The sequence below is a fragment of the Corythoichthys intestinalis genome, chromosome 17 (genome assembly GCF_030265065.1).
Source record: "Corythoichthys intestinalis isolate RoL2023-P3 chromosome 17, ASM3026506v1, whole genome shotgun sequence".
NCBI classification, from domain to species: domain Eukaryota; kingdom Metazoa; phylum Chordata; class Actinopteri; order Syngnathiformes; family Syngnathidae; genus Corythoichthys; species Corythoichthys intestinalis.
The window spans coordinates 25,228,874-25,253,305 of record NC_080411.1 but is presented as its reverse complement, the minus strand read 5'-3'; the positions used below and the strand labels follow the sequence as shown (position 1 = coordinate 25,253,305).

The following is a 24,432-nucleotide window of genomic DNA, read 5'->3' as shown; positions in this document are numbered from 1 at the left end:
AAGCAACCCTTAGTGTGGGAGTTCCTTATTCCAACACTCACTCACTCTAGCTTACATGAATAAATCATGCAGTTCAATCACCATTTCTTCATTAGCAAACTTCTTGCTCCCCTGGCACATTTTTGTCACTGCTGATCCGTGAGGAATATCAACTGCACACTCAAGCAGGCACAGCAAACTTTTCTACCTTCTAAAAATGTATTCACAGTTGATCTTGTTTTACAGTTCATGTTCACATCTAACCATTTCTTTTGGAATGGGAAAAACCACAGCTGGGAAAGCGTCAAACAATTTGGACTTTCTGGAACGCAGCATGGATCCTTTTTTCCAAAAACAGGATTTTGTGAAATAAAAGTACTTTAAATAATAACAGTAATGTACCGTAGCCTACAGAAAAATGTCTAGCTGTATCATAGTGCTCACTTTCAACACTATTTTTTTCACTGGCAGGAGCAACTTATCAAAGTGTTATGTGAAATTGATGCAGCAACTTGGTAATCAGGCAAAATGTCATGATGACGCATGAGTCACAGCATTAAAAGCTTAGATTCTCATTGATAAGTACTTCAGAGCAGTGACCAACACACAGAAACTGCAATCAACACAATAAATCACAATTGTCGTTTTCATTCCCCCAGTCTATTCTCTTTTAGTTAGAAGGCTCCACAGTGTTTGTCTCAAAGTCTTTATTATTCCCTGTTTATTTTTTTTTTTTACCGTACTTGTTGCTTTCAATATTTTCTTTTTAATTACCGATAATTGAAATTCAAAAAGGACCATCATAATGAAAATGCAAATACAAACATAACTGGATCAACGAAGGAAATTAAGGATGCTCTTCAAAGTGCAATATTCAATCTGCAAAACATTTAAAGTAACGTATTTTCCGTAATGTACTTTTCTGTTTTCATCACTGCACTGTATAATTTCCGAAACTGTTTGCCCAAGGAAACACAAAACTTAAAACTTTGGTAATAAAGGTAAAAATTAATAAGTAATATAAATTGTATTAGTTAGTAAAAGTGCAAAAAAAAAACAAATTTACAGTCAATCAAGTCCAAGGTAATTGATAATGCTCCTACTTTTTCTCCAGTGAGTATAAAATCCATGTTTCATGGAGGCCATTGACGATATCATTATGAAAATTATTATTGAAAATTATTGAAAATGTTTCTTTAAATGACCTGAAGTTAATTGTTGATAAATGTGTAATTTCATGGTTAATGAGGAGGGAATAGCAGATTTTGAGTTAAAATGTTTATTTACAATATTTACAGTTGTATCAAGTGACATTAGAAGAACGGCAGTAACAGTACTCAACATCTTTTTCATAGACTTCATAATATATTGACAGGACACGGGGTGCTGACATTGCGTCGTGCCTTCAGGTAGAGGGCCTGCCCACACCTGGCATCAAGACGAGTTATTCTCAAACACACGCACGGCGGATTTAGGTTGAAAAAGTAAGAAAGCTGTACCGTATACAAACAGGAAGGATTGTCTCAGGAGTGATTTGTTCGAGGATTCAAGGTAATTATTATATTTTTCGAACCATGCATGCATTTTGAAACGTGAAAAAAAATGGGAGAAATTAGCCGCGACAGCATTGGCGTCCTACTTCGAAATATTTACTTAAAATAAATGCGAACTGCCCGGTTTTTTGCTTTTAACTAAGAATCGAGACTGTTTTAAATTCATATCTATAAAGAATTCAGGGATTTAAGCATTTATTCACAAGAATTTTTATCGTAAAAAGCTCATTATGGTGCTAAGGCAGCCGCCACATTGGCTTAACACTAGAAAACCCAGCAGAGGCCGACCTGGCCTTTTCCAAGACTAACACTCCTAATTTTCCCTAGCAATGGCCGATTTGGCCTTTCCTCTGTGACTCGTGTGATAGTTTGTGTCAGTTCAAGTGAAGCTACATTTATTTAATTACATTTCTTTATGAAGTTTGACACTTTTTACACATTTTTTAATTCACTTCTCCTACACACCACACATAGAGAAGAATGGCCCAAATGTGTACATTGTTTTGAAGAAGAAAAAAAAACATTTTCGAACTGCAATTTGAGTGTAAAGCAGGAATTGTGTCTATAGTTGAGAAGGACTGAATCAGGGGCATGGAGTATGGATTGTGGTCATTGTGTCTGAAGTTAATGTATGTCTAGTGGTTGCATTTCCATATGAATGGCTGTTGTCTGTCCGAAAACGACTTGCCATTTCAAAAGCACTTGGGTCATTTTTGCCACCTCTGGGTTTTCCGGGGGAGAGGCCATATTGGCCATTGTTTGGGACTAGTAGGAGCACCAGAATTCTCTGGGACTTCTAGTGTTAAAGACTAGCATCACATTCGACATAGTATTTATGTAAAATAAATGCTAACAGTTCGTTTTTTTGCTTTTAACCAAGAATCGAGACCGTTTTACGTTCATATCTATAAAGAATTCAGGGATTTAAGCATTTATTCACAAGAATTTTCATCGTCGGCGCCACATTGGCTTAAAGACTAGCATCATATTGGACAGATTTACATAAAATAAATGCTAACTGCCTGGTTTTTTTGCTTTTAACAAAGAATCGAGACTGTTTTACGTTCATATTTATAAATAATTCAGGTATTTAAGCATTTATTCACAATAATTTTTTTATCGTAAAAGCTCTTTGTTGTGATAAAGCGGAGCCACATTGGCTTAAAGACTAGCATCACATTCGACATATTTTCGTAAAATAAACGCTAACTGCCTGTTCTTTTGCTTTTAACCATGAATCGAAACTGTTTTACGTTCATATCTATATAAAAATTCAGGGATTCAAGCATTTATTTACAAGAATTGTCAACGTAAAAAGCTCTTTGTGTTTCCACTCGGTCAGCTTTGACGTAGATAGGCGGCCCCGCCAATATATTATGAAGTCAATGTCTTATTCTGAAAAGTCTTGAAAGATATTTAGTTAGATGCTTTTATTTTGAAGCTAAAACAGAAAAACAAGTGGTATTTATGTTTTTTTAAGCAGCTTGGTGGCAACAGAAAATGTCTAGGCAGGTGGGCATGGAGGACCCAAAAGGAGGGAAACAAATGCGAAGCAAGGCACGGTGGCGATGAACTAAATAAATTTTTAAATGATAACTAACAAAAACACAAAGCATGAACAAAAAGATTCATCTAATCAGAGAAGCAGAAACACGAGGGCTTGAACAGGATATCGACAACTGCTAGACAATGACACAACAAGAACAGAGAGCACAGGGGGAACTTAAATACAGACATGGGGTAACGAGACAATGAGACACAGGCGGTTAATACAAAAGGCAGCGGATTGGTCAAGACAGAAGGTAGGAGCAGGTCACAACAGGTGAAATTAATGGGTAATCACATGGATAAGAAACACGAGGGCACAAACGGAACAGAACTTAACTCAAGCCATGACAGAAAATCTCTGATGTTTTGTACACTTTTGTATGCAACTTCTGCATTACAGTTATCAAAACAATAAACTGAACACACTACTGCTCTCTTCATTACAATGATTTTTATGATGTATGCTGCACAGGGGTGCACATATTTTTTTGCCCAGGTTCTCAGAGAAGGACAGGGAGATGTGACTTGGTCCTCATTGAACTTGGGAGCCGACCCTTCTGATGCGATAAAATTATGACAAGCTTTACTTAGAGCCAATTACCTTTAATTAATTATATTGACAATTAATGCTTGATTAACATCAACTGGCACAACAAAATGACCATTACTTTGAAGTGAAATGTAAAGAAATAAACATAAAAGCACTACTAATTCAAAATATAGGGCATTATGCGGCTCCCACATTAACTCCAAGCCTTTATAAAAGTGGGATGTCCTCCTCATAAGAGCTCATTGAACGTGCATGTTTAGCTTTGTGAAATGCGAGAAAAAACATGTTTGTCAGTGCATGGTGATGTTCTTCATTAACTTTATTCCGCCACTTGTCTATAGAGCGAGTGGGGTGCTGTCTGACATCGATAGTTTGCTTAATTGCCACATGCTGTTTTTTTCGTGCTTTTCAAAGTTTGGATGGCTGAAATTCTTTGACCCTACATAAAATGCGCTGCTCTTATCAGCGATATTGGGATTCTCGCGGCAAATTTTGTACCACATTTCCGTGCGAGCATCATTTGGTTCTAGCCATGGTACCTCCTGCAGCCACTTTTCAGCAAAAGTCCTTTTTTCCCATAGCTCCGGTGACGTCTCTGTCATCTGTCTGTCTTTTGACGGGGGTGGGGGAACACGGAAATAATTACTCAGTGGGGCCTGCCTCTTTGACATTTTGAGAAGTGATTTTCTCGTGTCCGCCGCAAATACAATGGTCAGCCATCGGTACGCAAAAGTGTATGGAAGCCATTGAGGGTCAGCGCGTTTGTCTACAGTGCCTTGCAAAAGTATTCGGCCCCCTTGAACCTTGCAACCTTTCGCCACATTTCAGGCTTCAAACATAAAGATATAAAATTTAATTTTTTGTCAAGAATCAACAACAAGTGGGACACAATCGTTAAGTGGAACAAAATTTATTGGATAATTTAAACTTTTTTAACAAATAAAAAACTGAAAAGTGGGGCGTGCAATATTATTCGGCCCCCTTGCGTTAATACTTTGTAGCGCCACCTTTTGCTCCAATTACAGCTGCAAGTCGCTTGGGGTATGTTTCTATCAGTTTTGCACATCGAGAGACTGACATTCTTGCCCATTCTTCCTTGCAAAACAGCTCGAGCTCAGTGAGGTTGGATGGAGAGTGTTTGTGAACAGCAGTCTTCAGCTCTTTCCACAGATTCTCGATTGGATTCAGGTCTGGACTTTGACTTGGCCATTCTAACACCTGGATACGTTTATTTTTGAACCATTCCATTGTAGATTTGGCTTTATGTTTTGGATCATTGTCCTGTTGGAAGATAAATCTCCGTCCCAGTCTCAGGTCTTGTGCAGATACCAACAGGTTTTCTTCCAGAATGTTCCTGTATTTGGCTGCATCCATCTTCCCGTCAATTTTAACCATCTTCCCTGTCCCTGCTGAAGAAAAGCAGGCCCAAACCCTGATGCTGCCACCACCATGTTTGACAGTGGGGATGGTGTGTTCAGGGTGATGAGCTGTGTTGCTTTTACGCCAAACATATCGTTTTGCATTGTGGCCAAAAAGTTCAATTTTGGTTTCATCTGACCAGAGCACCTTCTTCCACATGTTTGGTGTGTCTCCCAGGTGGCTTGTGGCAAACATTAAACAAGACTTTTTATGGATATCTTTGAGAAATGGCTTTCTTCTTGCCACTCTTCCATAAAGGCCAGATTTCTGCAGTGTACAAATTGATTGTTGTCCTATGGACAGACTCTCCCACCTCAGCTGTAGATCTCTGCAGTTCATCCAGAGTGATCATGGGCCTCTTGGCTGCATCTCTGATCAGTTTTCTCCTTGTTTGAGAAGAAAGTTTGGAAGGACGGCCAGGTCTTGGTAGATTTGCAGTGGTCTGATGCTCCTTCCATTTCAATATGATGGCTTGCACAGTGCTCCTTGAGATGTTTAAAGCTTGGGAAATCTTTTTGTATCCAAATCCGGCACTTCACGATTGTGTCCCACTTGTTGTTGATTCTTGACAAAAAAATTAAATTTCATATCTTTATGTTTGAAGCCTGAAATGTGGCGAAAGGTTGCAAGATTCAAGGGGGCCGAATACTTTTGCAAGGCACTGTACGTCCAGTACGCATGCGCGCATGCGGACCACTTATGTGCACCCCTGTGTATGCACCATGTGACAGTGGGTGCCAGATACTGTTCTATAGAACAGTATTTGGCACCCAATTAAGGCTCGTTTACAGTGTTTAGGGGGATTTTCTCCATGTATTCTCATGAAACCTGGCACTCTTGAATGAAAATGAACCGCCATCCAGAATCTCACTTGCACCAGAATTAACCAGTTCACAAAAATGCTCACAAAACCAAACTACACAAAATTCAGTTCAATTCACACACAATATGAATCAATTCATTAACTTTTTTTCAGTGAACAACTACAGTTTTAGTTGATATCATTTTAACTCTCATGATTGGTCTCGAAACCAAATTTACAGTGGTATGATAAAGTATCTGAAACTGTAGGAATTTCTCACATTCCTGCATAAAATCACCATCAAATGTGATCTGATTGTTGTCAAAATCACACAGATGAAAAATTGGTTTCTGCTTTAACTAAAACCACTGAAACATTTATATATCGATATAGATTTTCATATTTTAAAGAGGATAGCATGCAAACAATGACAGAAGGGGGAAAAAATAAGTGAACCTTCTGCCTAAGGGGACTTAGGCCATGTCCACACGTAGCAGTTTTATTTATTTATTTATTATATTTTTTTTTAAACGAGGATTCTGCCCTAATACGTCGAGGGGAAATAATTGCGTCCACACCTGCACGTTTGTGTAGAAAAAAAAAAAAAAAAAAAAAACTTCCACAGCCAACCGCTTTCATTCATTTTTAAGTACATTCAAAACAATAAAATACTTGTCCAAAATACCCATTATTCAATAAGAAGCACAGCAAGAGTTTGTAAAAAAAAAAACAATGGAAACAAAAAAGCGCCTATTTAAAGGGGATGTAGCGCCCTGGGAAAATTTTGATATTCCATCATTTATCCATAAACGCATGCCTTTTGTATTCATATCATGCCACTTCGTGTAATTACACACAAGAAAATGAGAGAAATTTGGCTCGATTGTCAAGCTAAAACGACCGGCGCCCGAGATCTGGCAGATTGTGTGCGTGACGTCACGTCAAGTGAAGAGAGTGCCACCGGCCACTAGGGGGGCAGCGCCTGTCTGCATCAATATAATTCCTTCTAGTGTGGGGAGAATTGGGGGTGTTTTGAGCTGTTTATGCTGATGCATTGTGTTCGTCCTGCACATATTCCAGGTTCCCTCATGAAGAAACACCGCTCGTTGTCAATAAAAGAGAATTCAGAGTTGGCAGTGAGGGCTGTTTCTTCAACAAGAAAAAGGCTCAGTGCTTTAATACTGAATGGCGGCGATGATGGCAGACAATTTCGTTTCTAGTTTCAGCGACGAATCCGACGTAGAAGGACGTAACGAATGTTCATCTAATGGTGACGAGGAGAGTTGCAAAGCTTTAATCGGTGTTATAGGTGACCAATTTGAGCCCAAACGAACGCCAATGCAGCGTAATGAAACGGTCATTGAGGGGAGGAATGACACTGATGAAACATCGGCAGCAGATCGTGTGGGAAACACCAATGATTTGTTTAGCATTTCTTTTTGTGAAGCTGATACACCGTGACTGCAAAATAAAGGAATGCATAGAATAATTATAATTTATTGCGCTATCATAGCTTTTCGCTCTGCCAACAGACACAAATATGAACGGGATCAGAGGATTTGTTCTATATATTTTACGAACGATCATTTATACATGTGTCGAGTCCTGTATCCAAAGGCGTGACATTTTTTTTTATTAATTATAAAAGAGTACTCACTCTGGCCATTTCAAGCTTGGCTGCTCCCTTCTTTGCGTAGCTTTAGCCTCCTTTAGCAGTCATCGTCTCTCTCTTGATATCTCGGGACATTTAGGTGGCTGTGCATCTATGGTCGGCACCGCATCTCCTTTGAGCAGCAATCTTTTAGCAAAACCCGATTTCTCTTGTCCATAGTTCGAGAAGCTTTCAGTTGGAAAATGCGCACCACAGAAAAGCGTGCCGGAGGCTGTGTCTAGAAAATTAGCCCTCTTTGCACGGACGAACTTTACCCATTTTCTGTGTAGTCCAGCTTTTTTTTTCGCGTTCAGGAACTCATGGATACTATATTCCGATAAACAACTATTTGTACACCACATAGCACAGCAGTTTTGAACCATTGTTGTGATGTTTTGGTCAAACAAACCCCAACGCTACTCTCTCGTCGTTAAAAAACAATGGCACCTAGCTCCGCCTCGACTTTCAATCACTTGTCGTGACGTCGCCGCCCCATTCGGCTGTTTCCGGAACACTTTCGGTAGTGTTCGTCATTTTCGATCTATTTTCGATAATTGCTCATTAATGTGATTGATTTTTTTGTTAACTTTATCAATATTTGTTATCTTGGCGCATAACGGTTCTATTGATGTCTCACACCCCCTTTGCCGAAACATCCCCTTTAATATACTCCAAATATAAAGATTGGTCTCATTTGTTACGTGAGGACAAAATTTGTCGCAGCCAGTTACATAAATCTTCGGTTATCAGTGTCCACATGATGGAGCCACAAATGCAGAATTCGCACTTCTTCACTTTCCTCGTCGTTCTTAAAAACTCTGGTTTAAATGTGCGTGTGCGTGTGGATGATAGACCTATCCGTAGAAAAATATCTTCTTTTTGCCAAATACCGTGCTAAGTGTGGACATGGCCTGAAAGAGCAGTGGAAACCAGTTTTTACCAATCAATTTGAGTCAGGTGTGTGCTTAATTACTGATGAGTGGTTTAAAAAACTGCCCTGCCCACCATAAAACACACGTAAGGATTGTCTTGATTAGAAGCATTGTCCAATGTGCATCATGGCTCAGTCACAAGAGCTGTCTGAAGACATGCGATCAAGGATTGTTGATTTTTATAAAGCTGGGAAAGGATACAAAACCATCTCTAAAATTCTGGATGTTCATCCATCAACAGTCAGAGAAGTTGTCTACAAATGGGGAGAGTTTGGCACTGTTGCTTCTCTCCGAAGGAGTGGCCGTCCACCAAAGATGACGCCAAGTGTTCAGCGCGGAATACTCAGAGAGGTTAAAAAAAAACCTAGAGTGTCTGCTAAAGACTTACAGAAATCACTGGCACAGTCCAGTATCTATGTGCACACACCAACTATATGTAAGACTATGGCCAAGAATGGTGTTCCCGGGAGGAGTCCACGGAGGAGGCCACTACTGTCTTGAAAAAAAAAAACATGTTGCTCGTTTAATGTTCAAAAAAAGGCACTTGGACAATCCACAGAGTTTTGCAAAATATTTTGTGGACTGATGAAACCAAAGTAGAATTGTTTGGGAGTAACACACAACGTCATGTATGGAGGAAAAATGAAACAGCTCACCAACATCAACACCTTACCCCCACCCTGAAGCATGGTGGACGGAGCATGATTATTTGGGGCCGTTTTGCTACCTCAGGGCCTGGACAACGTGCAATCATTAATGAAAGAATGAATTCAAAAGTTTATCAGGGTGTTTTGCAGGAAAACCTGTGGCCATCTGCCGACAGTTGAAGCTAAAAAGAGGATGGATGCTGCAACGAGACAATGATCCAAAACACAGAAGTAAATTAAATTCTGAATTGTTTCAGAGGAACAAAATACACGTTTGGGAGTGGCCAAGTCAAAGCCCAGATTTGAACTCCATCGAGATGCTGTGGCATTACCTAAAGACAGAGATTCATGCTAGACATCCCAGGAATCTGACTGAACTGCAGCAGTTTTGTAGAGAAGAATGGGCCAAGATTAGTCCTGATCTCTGTGCCAGACTTATGTACAGCTACAGGAAGCGTCTGGTTGAAGTTATTGCTGCCAAAGGGGGGGGGCACAAAATATTAAATGTGATGGTTCACATATTTATTTTCATTGTTGTATATCATTGTTTGCATACTATCCTCATTAAAATATGAAAACCTATAAATGTTTTTGTGGTTTTAGTGAAGGGAGACAGTTTTTTCATCTGTGTGATTTTGACAAAGATCAGATCACATTTGATGGTGATTTTATGCAGAAATCTGAGTAATTCCAAAAGGTTCAGATTTTATTTTTTTTCACTGTAGAAGGTCTCGTCTTTGTCTCGACACCCAATCTTGGTCCTGTCCTGCTTTGGTCTTAGACTAGCCTCCTGGGCTGACTCAGGATTTTTATTCAAGACCTCCACTGATATAATGTTCTTCAAATTTATTATTGTAATTTTAAAGGCAAACACATGGTAGAACAATGAATATCTTCGATTGCTGTGTCACGATCATTCCAACACCCCTGTGAAGGAGTGAAACATTGACTAAATGTATATTTCTAAAGTAGATTTTGGTCACGGGAAAGTCTTGGTCTTGCATAGTATGTTTTTGAGCACAACGCTAATTATTGCTGTGACAATAATTCAAATCATTAATGCATTTCAATAACAAAACAATCCATGACTGATTGAAACTACTTGTCACTCATTTATATTGACTTCACACGAAGCTGAATTCTGCTGTTGCAATGTTGTCTGCTTCCCATCTATCCGTTAAGCTAAGATAAAGGGAGAAAAAAAAATAAATATAAAAGAAAGTCAGATTAGATGACTCTAGATTAGATTTTAATTTGATCCTCAGTGTCACACAATAATAACAAGAGCAAGCACACTCATTTCTGTTGGATGTATCAATGCAACATGAAAATATTAGTTGCTATACATTTTTATATTCCAAAAACCCATCCTTACCTGTTTCTTTTCATCTTCCCTTTCCCTCCTCCTCTTCTTCTCAGCTTCCACCATACTGAAAAAGTCTTCCTCAGCTCTGGCTATCAGCTGCTCGGGAGTCTCCTCTCGTTCCGCAGCGTCTCGGCCCACCTCGTCCTCTCGGCTCTGCTCAGAGCGACTCCTTTCCTTCAGTCGCAGCTCCTTCTGACGAGCTTCCAAGATTTTCTCACGCTTGGCCTCCCGCTCTAACATCTGCAGATGGACGATTGACACAATCTTTCTCTGCTGGAATGTCAACACAGAAGTCTACCGATTGAACATACTCAGAATTAAGTTGTTTTTGATGGAGGTATGAGCAGTATGTTTGACTTAAGAGTCTCACCTCAGCCATAAGACTCTTCTCATTCTTCTGGAGGCTGGAAAGTCCTGAACATATCTCTAATATTGTAGCTGTACCATGCCGGGAGCCGCAGGCCACCAGGCGTCCAGACTCATGCAGCCGCAGGCTATAAAGAGCTTCATCACTCACCTGAATAAAAACACTCATTTTGACTCTGTCAAAGAAAAAGTTGTTTGGCTTTTATGTGAACACATGAACTCCACGATCAGTTGACAAGACAGTTCCCATCGACATTGCGCCAAGCCTTCCCGTAGGGGGCCGACCCAGGCAGAACGTTGAGTTGGCTTTCACTGTGATAAACGCACGTTGCATTCTAAAGCTGTATTTAGGTGGAAACGGGACAAAGGTTTTACTGCATACAAGCAGGCAGGAGTGTCTCAAGATTGATTTGGTCGAAGATTCAAGGTAATTATTTTATCAATAGCACCATGTATGCACTATGAAACGTTGTGAATACAATGAAATGAAGAGGGAAAAATTAGCCTTTAGCTTGAAATATTTATGTAAAATGTATAACTGCCTGCTTTTTTGCTTTGAACCAAAAATCGAAACTGTTTTAAGTTCATATCTATAGAAATTCCACAATTTAAGCATTTATTTACAAGAATTTTCAACTTAAAAAGCTCTTTGTTTCGTGACAACCGCCATGTTGGATTACACAATACCGTAACTTGCTTGAAATATTTACGTAAAATGAACGATAACTGTCCGTTTTTTGCTTTTAACCAAGAATCTAGTGTGTTTTATGTTCATATCTATAGAAATTCCTTGATTTAAGTATTCATTTACAAGAATTTTCAACTTAAAAAAACTCTTTGTTTCGTGACAGCCGCCATATTGGATTGCCAATACTGTAACTTCTAATTGAAATATTTACGTAAAATGAATAACTGTCCGTTTTTTGCTTTTAACCAAGAATCCAGACTGTTTTAGTTTCCTATCTATAGAAATTCTGTGATTTAAGCATTTATTGAACAATCATTTTCAACTTGAATAGCTCTTTGTTTTGTGACGGACGCCATGATGGATTTTGTATTAGATTGAAAAATGCTAAGTTTTCTTTTGTTGAATGACATTAAAATGATTCTGCATGCTTTCCTCAAGTATTATGTTTCTGATCTGAAAATTGAGTGATTTATTAGCTGTTGAAAACTTGTGTCAAACTTGCACTAAATTAAAAAAATAAAAATTAGGTTGCTATTTCTGACAAAAATTATATCATGTTTTAAATATTGCTATTGATCCAGAAAACATCTGTGATTATCTCATCATTTGGTGATTTTTGTGCATGTAGCGTAAAATCTGAGAGTTTTATAGCCGTTTTCAGTTTTGTTATACTATATACACACACATATATATATATATATATATATATATATATATATATTAGGGCTGTCAAACGATTAAAAATTTTAATTGAGTTAATTACAGCTTAAAAATTAATTAATCGTAATTAATCGCAATTCAAGCCATCTCTAAAACATGCCATATTTTTCTGTAAATTATTGTTGGAATGGAAAGACACAAGACGGATATATACACTCAACATACGGTACATAAGTACTGTATTAGTTTATTATAACAATAAATCAACAAGATGGCATTAACATTATTAACATTCTCTTAAAGGCATCCATGGATAGAAAGACTTGTAGTTCTTAAAAGATAAATGTTAGTATAAGTTATAGAAATTTTATATTAAAACCCCTCTTAATGTTTTCGTTTTATTAAAAATGGAAAAATTTTCAATCAAAAAATAAACCAATAGCTCGCCATTGTTGATGTCAATTATTACACCTCTTACTAATGGTGCTGAAAGCTATAAAATCAGTTGGACCCAAGCGCCAGCAGAGGGCACCAAAAAACAAGTAACAAGAGGACATTACACTCTGCTGTCATTTTAATATGAGCGGGGCATGTGCGTTAATTGCGTCAAATATTTTAACATGATTGATTAAAAAAAAGTAATTACCGCCCGTTAACGCGATAATTTTGACAGCCCTAATATATATATATATATATATATATATATAAATATATATATATAGATAGATAGATAGATAGATAGATAGATAGATAGATAGATAGATAGATAGATAGATAGATAGATAGATAGATAGATAGATAGATAGATAGATAGATAGATAGATAGATAATAATTAATCAGGGTTTTATCATGGAACGACTTTGAATTTTTTTGATGCCACTGCTCATGGAGACTCTAATATGCCCAAGGGTTTTGGTTTTAGGTTTTAGGTCGCTAGTGGCTTTGGTTTTGAAAACAACAATTTCAAGTTTTTAAAATTGGCCTCCTACGGATCGGCCCCTAGCCCCGTCAGCCGATCGTGAAGTCTATGGTGAATATTATAGGAAGGTGTTTACCTTTATACTGAGCGTAGGGTCATTCTGCTTAAACAAGACATCCCAGATGTCCAGCATGCCGTCCATCTTGACAGTGAAGAAGACAGAAGGTCTGACAGGACTCCAGCAGGCATCTGTCAGAAATGACATCTGATACCTAATCATAGCAAAGACATAGGGGATGGGAGGGTTAGATCTGGGACACGCAATTGGAGAATAAAGAATAACGCAGAACAAGTATACATACTAAGAAGCAGCAGTTAGAGAATATTTGTGACACCGTTGAGTTCTGAAAACTGAATTCACACTTTTATGGTATGAGCAGCAAAATGCTTGCTTGGCACAGCCAGACTATTCTCCCTGTATTTTTCAAACACTGTGAGAAATAGTCTAGCCCATTAACGGCCTCTTGAGCAAGATACAAAATCAACCGTCCAGTCAGATTCGTTTATTTGCGTGACGTGTTCTTAACGAGTAACGTCACTCTTGCGCGCCCGAAAGCCATCTCTACGATAACACAGATGGCGAACGGGAGAGCCGAGAATATGTTCCAATCCACGGTAAAACCAGTTTTAAATTACCAAAAACACTTCGAAACAAGTCATTGACAACAGTCAACATGGCTTGCGCTAGCCATGTTGAATAAACTTTCATTCTCCGCTCACACTAATTACTTGTCGCTTCAACAACGTCACGTCTGCCCGTCGCTGATTGGTCCACTCCGCTGTCTGTTTGCTGTGGCTTGCTCCGCCCTCAGAATTTGATCCGCCGGACGGTCGCCAGACTCAATCGCTGGAACAGCAGTGAGTCTGGTATACCAGGCAAGCAAAATGCATTTTGATGTCAGTAGCTCTGCCCTACAAGCAGGAACTTTGGAATAGCCATTGTATGTTTAGACCACAGGAACTATTGACTAAATGTATCCAAGGCACTTTTCCTTTTTAGGGTCACGATTCAGGTGGAGCTGACATGGTCTGGTAAATAACTCGAGAAAACCCATATACAGTAAGTATGGGGTGAACATGCAAACTCCACAGTGGGTAAGCCCAGCGCAGGGATTTAAAACCATAACTATGAATAGTTAGCCACGTGTGCTAACCATGTACAGTGCTTGCCTTGTCTAAATTTAGTCCCACGCTAATTCATCAGGATCCAAACAAGACCCTATAGGAAGGCTGTTACTTTGGAGACGTCCCAGAAACTTTGTTGCAATTTGGAACGTTTAACCTAAAGGAAGAACAAGCACTAAGAACAAATATTTCCTGAAACAGAAGAAGGAAATAAAGTCTAAAATTGCTTTTTAAAAAATCCAGACACCAAACAACACGCTTTACATCTTTTGTGTAGTAAATAAAATAGTGTCCTACTTGGTCCACATAATGGATGACTCTTTTATGTCCTCAGACCAAATACGAGCTCTCCAGTCCCCCACAGTCAGGAAGTTTTTGGGAAAGAAAGGATTCCTCTGTAGGGCGTAGACGGGTCCATGGTGACTGTCATACGTAGACACGATCTTCTCGGTTGGAGTCTTTGCCTTCCTGTTACAGGACACAACGATGCCCTGCTCTGTCCCCACCATGAACTTGGTCGGCTGCAAAAGCAAGAGGGCCAAGCTGATTATATGACCATTTTTAAAGTGGTCAAACAAAATATACCATAGTGGCTTCAAACTCCAGAGAGATGGCTCCAAGAGCCCGGTCCAGGTTCCCTTCCCGACCCAGGTCCAAAATCAATTTGTCTGTGGGCTCGCTTAGCCGACGGACATCCCACCACAGAACCTGGCAAAAAACACTGGGTACAGTCACTCTGACCAAATGAATAAACCCAAACTATCAGGGTTGCTTCAGATTTACATATTGACCTGTCCATCAGTGGATGCAGAGAAGGCTTCAGTCCCTGTCTTTGATTGCAACCAAATGGTTTTGTAGACAGGATCTCTATGACTCTGCTCCAGAGAGGAGACATCCGCAGGCTGACTGCCTTTACGGGTGTCCCAGAACACTGAAACAAACCAAACCTTGTTGAGGGTAAGTATTGGAAGTAAAAATTCATAGGGACATACACCCCATAAGCAATGTAGTGAGAAATGTGCTTTTGCGAGAGAAACTGCTCAATATGAAAATTACTCAAATGTAGTTTCAGTAGGTTTGCATAGGGAAGGTAGGGACATAACACTACCAACTTTTCAGGATGCTTAAATTGTCCCCACCAACTTTTACGCAACATTATTTGCATTATATAATGAGTTCACTTATATAGGTCATTTAGATTGTCTTCTCATACGTTATAAGGATAAAATTGACCCTACCATTATTAAGTGAATTATTTTCACTATGTTCAGACTTACATTTACCCCCTTTCACTTGCCTCAAACGCATGTTTGATTGGAGCGCACACACAGCTTTCTCCGAGTCCTGACACAGAAATACAACATGTCGACAACACACCGCCTCCTCCGCCCCATTCGAAGAGGAGGGATATTAAAGAAGTGTTTTTTTTGGCCAGCTGCAGTTACTGTAAGTAATGTAATAAGGCATGAATGTTGTGGAGGTGGGAAACACACCACTAATTTTGCTACTGAAAGTCCAACCTGCAACAGAGTTCGCATTACATTAAACTGTGTGAACCTGCAAACCTGAGTAGGAAGCTGCTATGAGAGAAGTGTCCTCCTGTATGTGTTTTCTACTGTTAACGTTAATTAAACCATGAGAAATATCGAGAACTCTGCCGCAAACTATAGAACCAGAAAACCGTGAGCAAGCAGCTGCTTAAAGAGAGGTCCCAGGACGCAGTCTGTGTTCCACAGGAAAGTGTTGACAGTAAAAAATAAATAAATAAATAAATAACTACATAAATAAAAAACACATGCTGATGCTTTCCTTCTTGTAAATGGGCTGGCTTAGAAGGAAAGAAGGCTAGAGCATGTTGTGACTTTACACTTTTGAAAATAATTACATATTAGTGCATTTCATTTATTAATTAAAGTGCATGGATTTATTTTTTTAATTATTTATTTAAAATTATTTTTATTTGCAGCCTATGCAAACATTTTTTTTCAGATAATCGTACATTGATCATAATTGAGTTAATAATTGCTCGACCCACTGATGCACTTTAGAGATGCTTGTGGTCAAAAGCAGTAGTGTTTTATCTGAAGGAAGGCTCCATTTTTATATATTTTTACTAATCCCTGACTAAGATTTTTTTCGGTTATATTTAATATATTTAATTAGACAGAAAATGTTGAGTAGTCTTAAGACAAATGTTTATTTTTTTGGCATTCCTGGATATTTAAGAGACTATTAACAAGTTTGTATTTATTGTGTATGCTAATATAATTCAGATTATGTTCAAATATTGCAATTTAAATTTGCCAATAAAATCCAGACATTTATTCTGGAAGTTTTAAAATGTTTCTTGAGTAGTTTTTGAAAACAAAGATTGGAAACAAACGGTTTATCACTTGAACCAGTAAACATGAAATTTAGTATAAGTCAATACAAATTTAATTAGAATTGATCGTTTAGCCTATCAATTAATTAGATTCATATTCGTGAGAAATGTAGCCCTGACTCCCGTTCACCCAATCTGTTTGGTGTTATTAATGCCCAGTCCCCAGTAAAAAGTGTAGTTGCAGGTTATGCTCTCACATCGTCCCTACCAATGTTGAGACCAAACCCTTGGTTTCAGACCTTGGATCACTGTTTATGAGTGTACTGTGCGAGCCATTTAATAACTGTGCTTAATAAACGAAGTATTAGTGAGCGTTTGATCTTTTACATGAACCCACCAATTTGTCCATTGTAGCTCCCGCCAACAAGAGTGTGCGAGTCTTTTGGGTTGTAGTCCAAACAAACAAGAGGAGATGCCGGCTTCAGAGTCAGTTCAGGTTTGTTGGGGTTCTCTGGAAAAAAAAAAAAACACAATATGCAAGCAACTACGTCTCTGCATCTTTGCCAATCCATCTGTCTGTCACACTGACCAATGTCCCAGATGTATGCATCCGGGCTCATGTCAGTGGAAGCTTTCTGAAACTCTAAGCATGAGTAGGCAGCTGCCAATTTTCTTCCCCCATCGGGGTGCCAGGACAGACAGGTGACAGTTCGCTTCACCTGATTCGGATCTCTGTTGAAACAATCCAAACTGTAACATCTAGAAGTGGAGGTTTGATATGCAAAATATGCAGAAGAGAGCTCCTGTGGGAACAATAAGTCATCAGATACCTGAACACATTGATAGTCTTAGCAGATGGTGGTTCCTGATTTTTGTCCCACATATCTTCATCTTCAAAGTACTTCTGGTAGATGTCGACGGCAGTGTTTTGTCCAACGCAGCGTCCTATAACCTGGACTCAAAATTTATAACATTAGAGAGAACGGAATTACTTACTGTTAGGGAATAAAGTTGGGGCAAATGAAGAGCTACAGGTCTTACATCGCCTAGCTGCATTATGCTGTTCAAGTAGCTTTCATCCTTCTCCACCTTCTTCCTGAAGCGAATGGTTTGCTCCATCTCTTGGGGGTTGATGTCTTTGGGCCACCCACCTTCCACATGGTTTATTCCACGACTTTCTGATTCAAACCTCTCTGTGTTCACCTGACAAGTAAACAATGAACTAGTGTTGGTTAATGCAGCACAAACAAAAATAATAATGATAATTTCAATGGCCAGGATCATGAAAAGAAAAGAAAGACTGTAAAGGTGCAAAAATACAATAACAAAGACAGAGATGCAGTTTCACACAGGACTAGTATTATCACTGGACATACTAGTCCTTCTAAAAAAATTAGCATACTGTGATAAAGTTCATTATTTTCTGTAATGGACTGATAAACATTAGACTTTCATATATTTTAGATTCATTACACACAACTGAAGTAGTTAAAGCCTTTTATTGTTTTAATATTGATGATTTTGGCAAAAAAGTCAAGAAAAAACAATCTAAAAAATTTGCATATTTCATCTGACCAATACAAAAAAAGTGTTTTTTAATACAAAAAAAGTAAACCTTCAATTATATCAGCTATGCACTCAATACTTGGTCAGGAATCCTTTTGCAGAAATGACTGCTTCAGTGCGGCGTGGCATGGAGGCAATCAGCTTGTGGCACTGCTGAGGTGTTATGGAGGCCCAGGATGCTTCGATAGTGGCCTTAAGCTCATCCACAGTGTTGGGTCTGGTGTCTCTCAACTTCCTCTTCACAATATCCCACAGATTCTCCATGGGGTTCAGGTCATGAGAGTTGGCAGGCCAATTGAGCACAGTAATGCCATGGTCAGTAAACCATTTAGCTGGAGAAACCCGCCGGACAAACCGGCCGACGTCGGAGCGCGTAGCTGAACATGGTCAACACGAATATGGCATAAATTATTGCTTAAAACACGGCGAAGTCGTAAACCAGCGGTCTCCAAACCGGTCCTCAAGGGCCACTGAGGGTGCTGGTTTTTGTTTCAACCGATCGAGTACCGACAGTTTAACTAATGAAGTTTCTGCTAAAACAAGGAGCACCTGACTGCAATCAACTGATTACACTTGTAAGAAACCAGATTGGTGCATAGGTGTTGTCTTGTTTTGTTGGAATGAAATCCTGCATCCACGTCCACGTTGAATAGTTTAGAGACCACTGACGTAAACAATGAGAGAGCGGTGTGCAGTTGTTGTGTGCAGGTAACAAGGCAGGATGTGTCTGAGGAGAACTTTTCTACATGTCTGTCCATAATCAAACGTAAGTAAATAGTAAATGGTAAATGGTGTTATACTTGTATAGCGTTTTTCCACCTTTCAAAGCGCTCAAAGCCTAGTCCTTTATTTAAAGAAAGTTTGTAAAGTTTACTTTGTAATCGCTGTATTCGCTGCCATCTTTAACACAAAGTTGCAATTTCTGATGGGGTGGAAAATTTGACAGAACACCGGGCACACGAAGTGGGCAATAAGCTGAGCATAGCGCTCTCCCGGCGGGGATGTGTGCGACAAGCCGCTGGTCGTCAGCCGAGTGGCATTCTCGGTGGACAAGGAGGATGTCAGCCACAAAATACAAGCCACTTCGGTATTAAAACGTGTGCCATGATCCCAGTATTTGACATAATACAAAACACGATGTTTACTCACTTCCTCCTAAGTCCAATGGTCCCAGAATTGTCGCACACTTGTTTTGACCGATCTCCGGGTGAACGGGAACTTTCTGAAACCCAAAAAGGCTCACACGACTCTACCTGGTGCAGCTACAAAAGCCCGCAGCAATTTGGCTGGTATTATGCGAAAAATAAACGAATTAATGCGCAAAATCAGCTGAATCCGCAGTCCATCTGCATGCTATAAAACAATGCTGCATTGTGAGATGCTGACCCGGGTGACATCACATTCGCATTCGTCCTAAACCCGAGACTCGAGCCGGAAGTCACTCATTTTCATGGCGCGGGTTCCAAAAATATATAGTAAAACGATCGCTTCCACACACATCCAAGTTGTCCATTTCATTCAGGATTATAAAACACTGCGTGAAATATGAAATAAACATGAATTTTGGTGTCATACGCACTTTAAAATCTGTCATTTTATTTTCTCTGGCCGGAATTATTATTTTTTTTAATTATTATTTCTTTGGCCTAATATGGTTATGTTATGGGTTATTGTAGAGTACCATTATAACAACAGTTCATATCGATAAGTTTGTGCTGACAGAGAAATTTAAAAATAATATAAGCAGTTCCTCACAATGTTACTCATTACTTGAGTATTCTTTTCACCAAATACTTTTTAAATTGTACTTGAGTACATTTTTTGGATGACTACTTTTACTTTAGTAATATTATTTTGAAGTAAGTGTATAGTAATATTATTTTGAAGTAACACTACACTTACTTCAGTCAAATTTTTGCCTACTCTACCCACTTCTGAATAATAATAATAAGAATTTAGGTGTGTTGAATGCAGTTTTAAGCATTGTAGTTTATGTTTAACAGTACTGTAAACACTACCTGGTGCTCGGACATCTCCCAAGAGCTCTGAAGCGCACGAACTCTGCTGCTTCTCGGCATGAACTGCAGCGCAAGGTCTGAGTCCGGAGGTACGTCCGAAATTAGCTCCGCAGGGCGGTCAGAGAGGAGACATTGGCGGCCAAAATCGCTTCGGGGTTTGGAGTACTCGTATATAATCTCCATCCCGTTTAAAACAACTAAAACTCATGGGGGAAAAACAGATTGTGGCAATGGCGGTGTCGTCTCCAAGCAACAGTGTCAACCCGGAAGTGGGTGCCGACTTTTTTTTTTTTTTTTTTTTTAAACTACGAGAATACGTACAAAAAGTAAAAAGTTGTAAGGTACAACTATTTCTAACCATAAGCAAAATATTTCAAATAGTGTCATCTTGTCCTTGCCAATTCTAAAACGGACAGACTAACGAGCCTTTATCTATCAAAAGCGTGAAAACTTCAGCCTGGCGTTCCAGTGATATTTTCAAAGTAAGGCGAAAGGTAAAGTACGAATATACACATGCTTACATACACAAATAAACACATTAAGTATATGTAAAACTGCCTTTCATGAAAATATCAATGAACAAACATCCTTAAAGCGGGAATTATACTTGGACGCATAAATACTGATACACAAGAGAACAGACCCTTGTGTACATCAACCAATATTACATTTGCAACTGATCGAGCAAATGAAAGAAGGACGAACAGTATGAATGAAATGTATTGATGGAGATATCATCTCAATCTACTCACAAACGTGCTTATTCAGGGTGAGATGGGATCCTGTTGAATTCAACACAAATTTATCAATCTCCCAGGCAGTCATGACATCTTTTGTATTAATGGCAACAGGTGGATACACAGTTTGGCTTCAACTTCATTGTTCTGTCAGTGTGTTGTTGTGTCACTATGTAATTTGGATACACAAATGAACAGTGATATATTTCTAATTAATCAGTAAGACCTGAAATGATAATTACAAAATATAAGCCATTTTTGTGTACTGTTTTGAGACTAAAATAACACTATTAGGGTAGTCGTTTAGGAATACTTTTCGAATTAATAACGGGATGAAAGTGTACTTTGATTTACAGTACGTCCCAACATGTTTTTCGTTGATTTTTTTAAACAAAATTTAACATAGTAAAGCAATGTGACAAAATATGGAGTGACGTTCCTGTGACCCTCCCTCATTAGAATATAAGTGGGATGGATGGATGGATGGATGGATGGATGGATGGATGGATGGATGGATGGATGGATGGATGTTGTCCTCATCAAACTTTTAGAAAATAATAGCTACTTGGATAAGGATCGACGCAAAAGGCTTGTACTTTGACATACACGTTTTATTTGTTTCAGATTCAACTACTGTACAGTTAGTCCCCGGGTTACGAACGAATTGGCGATGTAACTTGAATTTCCGCGTAAATCGGAATTACCCTTTAAATCTCTCTAAATACGAAATAACTGTCCAAAAAATGTATTATACGTGATATTAATAAGCTCAAGTAAAAATTAGATACTATGAGGTAAGTTGTGTTGAATGCCATTATACTTAACGACTATTAGGGCTTTTAAAAAAAACAAAACTTCGGGCTATACTCGCGAGTGAGTTGCTTTGCTGAGAGAAAAGGGCGCGGTGGAAAAAGTAGAAGGCGAGCGAGGGGGGATATCATGGCCGCTCAGGTCGCCTCTCTTAACGCAAGCCGCCGTCCGAACTCAAAAAACCGGATCAGGACTCGCAAGAGGAGTTGGCGCCCGGGGAGAAGTGGCAGCAGCAGCATGAGAACAAGGAAGAGGGAAGTCCCAAAAAGGCACATTGTTGGCGGCCAGGGAAGAACCGGAGGTTGGGGCAGGCGTCATTACTCTCCCAAGCCAAAAGGGCGCTTCTTGGGTGGACACATGAGAACCGGAGATGACAGCAGGTGGGACCTGACGCCGTCAGGGACTGCAGGACCTTGGCAACACTGCTGGGGGAGGAGGCATGGCCAGGACTAGGTACTGTTTAAACAAAAAAAAGACGACTGGAGACAGAATGGCGGACAAGACGGCGTCGTAAAGTCGAAATCGTGTAAGTTGGGTACGTCGTAACCCAGTGACTACCTGTATATGTCAATGAAAATAGCAATAGTTTTCAAACAGAATAATTGGCTATCATGTTTTTCCATAAAATGATTATGATTCAGTTACTAGTTTTGGTGATTGTTGATCATCGCTTGTAAAAGTAAAAGCATATTATTGTAAATATGTTAGATATATATAAGAAATATCATGAGTCTGCTTTCATGAACAGCTATACCAAAATGGACAATATTTTTAATTGTGAAATTGACACCAGATGACAATTTTAAGTCAAACAAGTTCTCAAAGTGATTAATCAATTATCAAATTATTAGAGTAATTTAGTTATCTATCAATTGTAAGCTTTTCATTTAATTGTGTCACCACTAAACACAAAAATTATGTAATAGCTGTAATGATGTGCAAAGTTTGCTCGGATTCTAGACATACACTGCAGACTAAGCCTCCCCTATCAACAAAACCTAGTGACATCCATGACTGTATACAAATAGTTGGGTCTTTGGAGTGCCTGCCCATCAAGTGTGAAATTAAATGGCCAAGCGTGCAAAGGTCCAGAGCCACTTTGAAGTGACTGGGTGGTTGGTCCCTGCACGGCGTACCTCACATTTTCACAGTGCAGGCATGCACGAAAAGGAGCTAGACACACATATACTTACATATTTACGTCACTGTCAGTCCAGTATCTTAAAATACACTAACTTCATTATGATATCAAGTAGATAAACTACTACTTCACATAGATATTGAAGGAATATGACCTTTTAGCCGGATTGCCGGAATCACGCCAGCCGAACCGCTGGACCCGCGCTGGCGCAGCTCCAACGACCTGGGCCGATGAGACTCCCACAACCCGGCCAAAAGGCCAAACTCCGCGTATTCACCTTACTCTTAACCCCTTGTACTAACTCCATTTTGAAAGCTGGAAAAAGGTTTTGAAACAGAATTTATTCAGGTCGACAGCGATCAAATGGCAAGGCAGAACAGCAAAAGACCCAGGCAAGGAGGCAGACTGGTTCCAGGGTCGTCATATCACAAGTCAACAAAAGATTCCCGAGAAAAAATGACAACGTTTAGTTAAACATTCAGTCTTTTTGAAGGCTCTCGGGGGCGGGCCATGGGCAGGAAGTGGGGTGTGTTTGGGTGTTCTTCTGTTACAGATTTGGGTGGTCAAGTTCGTGTGTCACCATTGCTGGGTCATGGTTAATGAGGCAACTGTGGTGGGAGGTTCAGCGCGCCTCACTGTCTGCGAGGCGCTGAGTTATCAAACTTGAAGTTATTTTTGTTATCGGGTGTTGTGGTAGTACAGGACGTCCCGCCATTTGTTCTGGACTGTCCTGAACAGCTGATTGCGGGATTTGGTGTTACAGACTTGGGCTTGTAGATCTCTTGCCTATCACCTGGTAGTCAGCATAAATCTTGCCCAGTCAGCTACATGATGCACGCGTTGGGCTTCCATGGTCAGAAGGCATCATGTATCTCTTATGCCCTATGTCAAATATATTCTGCTTGTTTTCCTTAAACTATAAATGCTATTTATTTTATATTGGGTACGTTAGAGTAATACAAACAGTCAAACAGTAAATACGAGAAAAGATACTATTCCTTCATTATAGACAGGGCAGAAGTGAACAAGTGTGCTATGACAGCATTTTAAGTTAACTTTCTCTGCTTAGCCTCGAGTCGTCATGGTAGAATAAAATTTCATACTCTAGGTAAATATACTTTTGGAAGCACATTGCACTCCTTTGTTCCAGTATTAAAAAGGTAACGATAAGTGTCCAATCTATTTAAACTGGAAGGGCTGAGAGCGTTCATTTGCCGTTAGCTAATCCAGTTCAAATGGATTGGATGTCTACTTCTGAAAAACAAATTTTATTTCACAACAGAAGGATAGAAAAGCAGCACATGATTAAACGTCTATCATTAGCCACGTTTACATGCTGACTTTTTTTCATACCGATTCAAATCATTCCGAATGGAAATTTCAGATCAGCTGTTTACATGTCACTTCATCTATTCTGATCCAGCGTTTACATACGTCTGCCTTTATTCCGAAAGGACGTTTGACAACTGCCGTCTGACATGCGCAGATTAATCAAAACAAAGCGTCACATTGCAAAACATGGAGATCGATCGTCAGATCAGCTGCTGTTTTAACTTTTCGAGTGGAAACAA

At 39.3% G+C, this 24,432-nt stretch overlaps 1 protein-coding gene across 2 annotated transcripts; it reads right to left on the bottom strand.

Moving 5' to 3' along the window:
* Nucleotides 1-7,998: 7,998 nt before the first annotated feature.
* dnai2b (dynein, axonemal, intermediate chain 2b) lies at nucleotides 7,999-20,411 on the bottom strand. Of its 2 annotated transcripts, XM_057819251.1 has the most exons (12): nucleotides 20,174-20,411; nucleotides 17,631-17,792; nucleotides 17,420-17,541; nucleotides 17,179-17,321; nucleotides 16,987-17,100; nucleotides 15,058-15,197; nucleotides 14,852-14,974; nucleotides 14,564-14,787; nucleotides 13,218-13,353; nucleotides 10,818-10,964; nucleotides 10,457-10,687; nucleotides 7,999-10,263 (listed from the first exon to the last, which is right to left on the bottom strand). In XM_057819251.1, the coding sequence occupies exons 1-12, from the start codon at nucleotides 20,354-20,356 to the stop codon at nucleotides 10,252-10,254; spliced, it is 1,737 nt and encodes a 578-aa protein (XP_057675234.1). In that variant the 5' UTR covers nucleotides 20,357-20,411; the 3' UTR covers nucleotides 7,999-10,251. The 2 variants fall into 2 exon arrangements, with proteins under 2 accessions (XP_057675234.1, XP_057675233.1); XM_057819250.1 differs by having other exon boundaries at nucleotides 16,987-17,321.
* Between the last annotated feature and the right edge of the window lie 4,021 nt (nucleotides 20,412-24,432).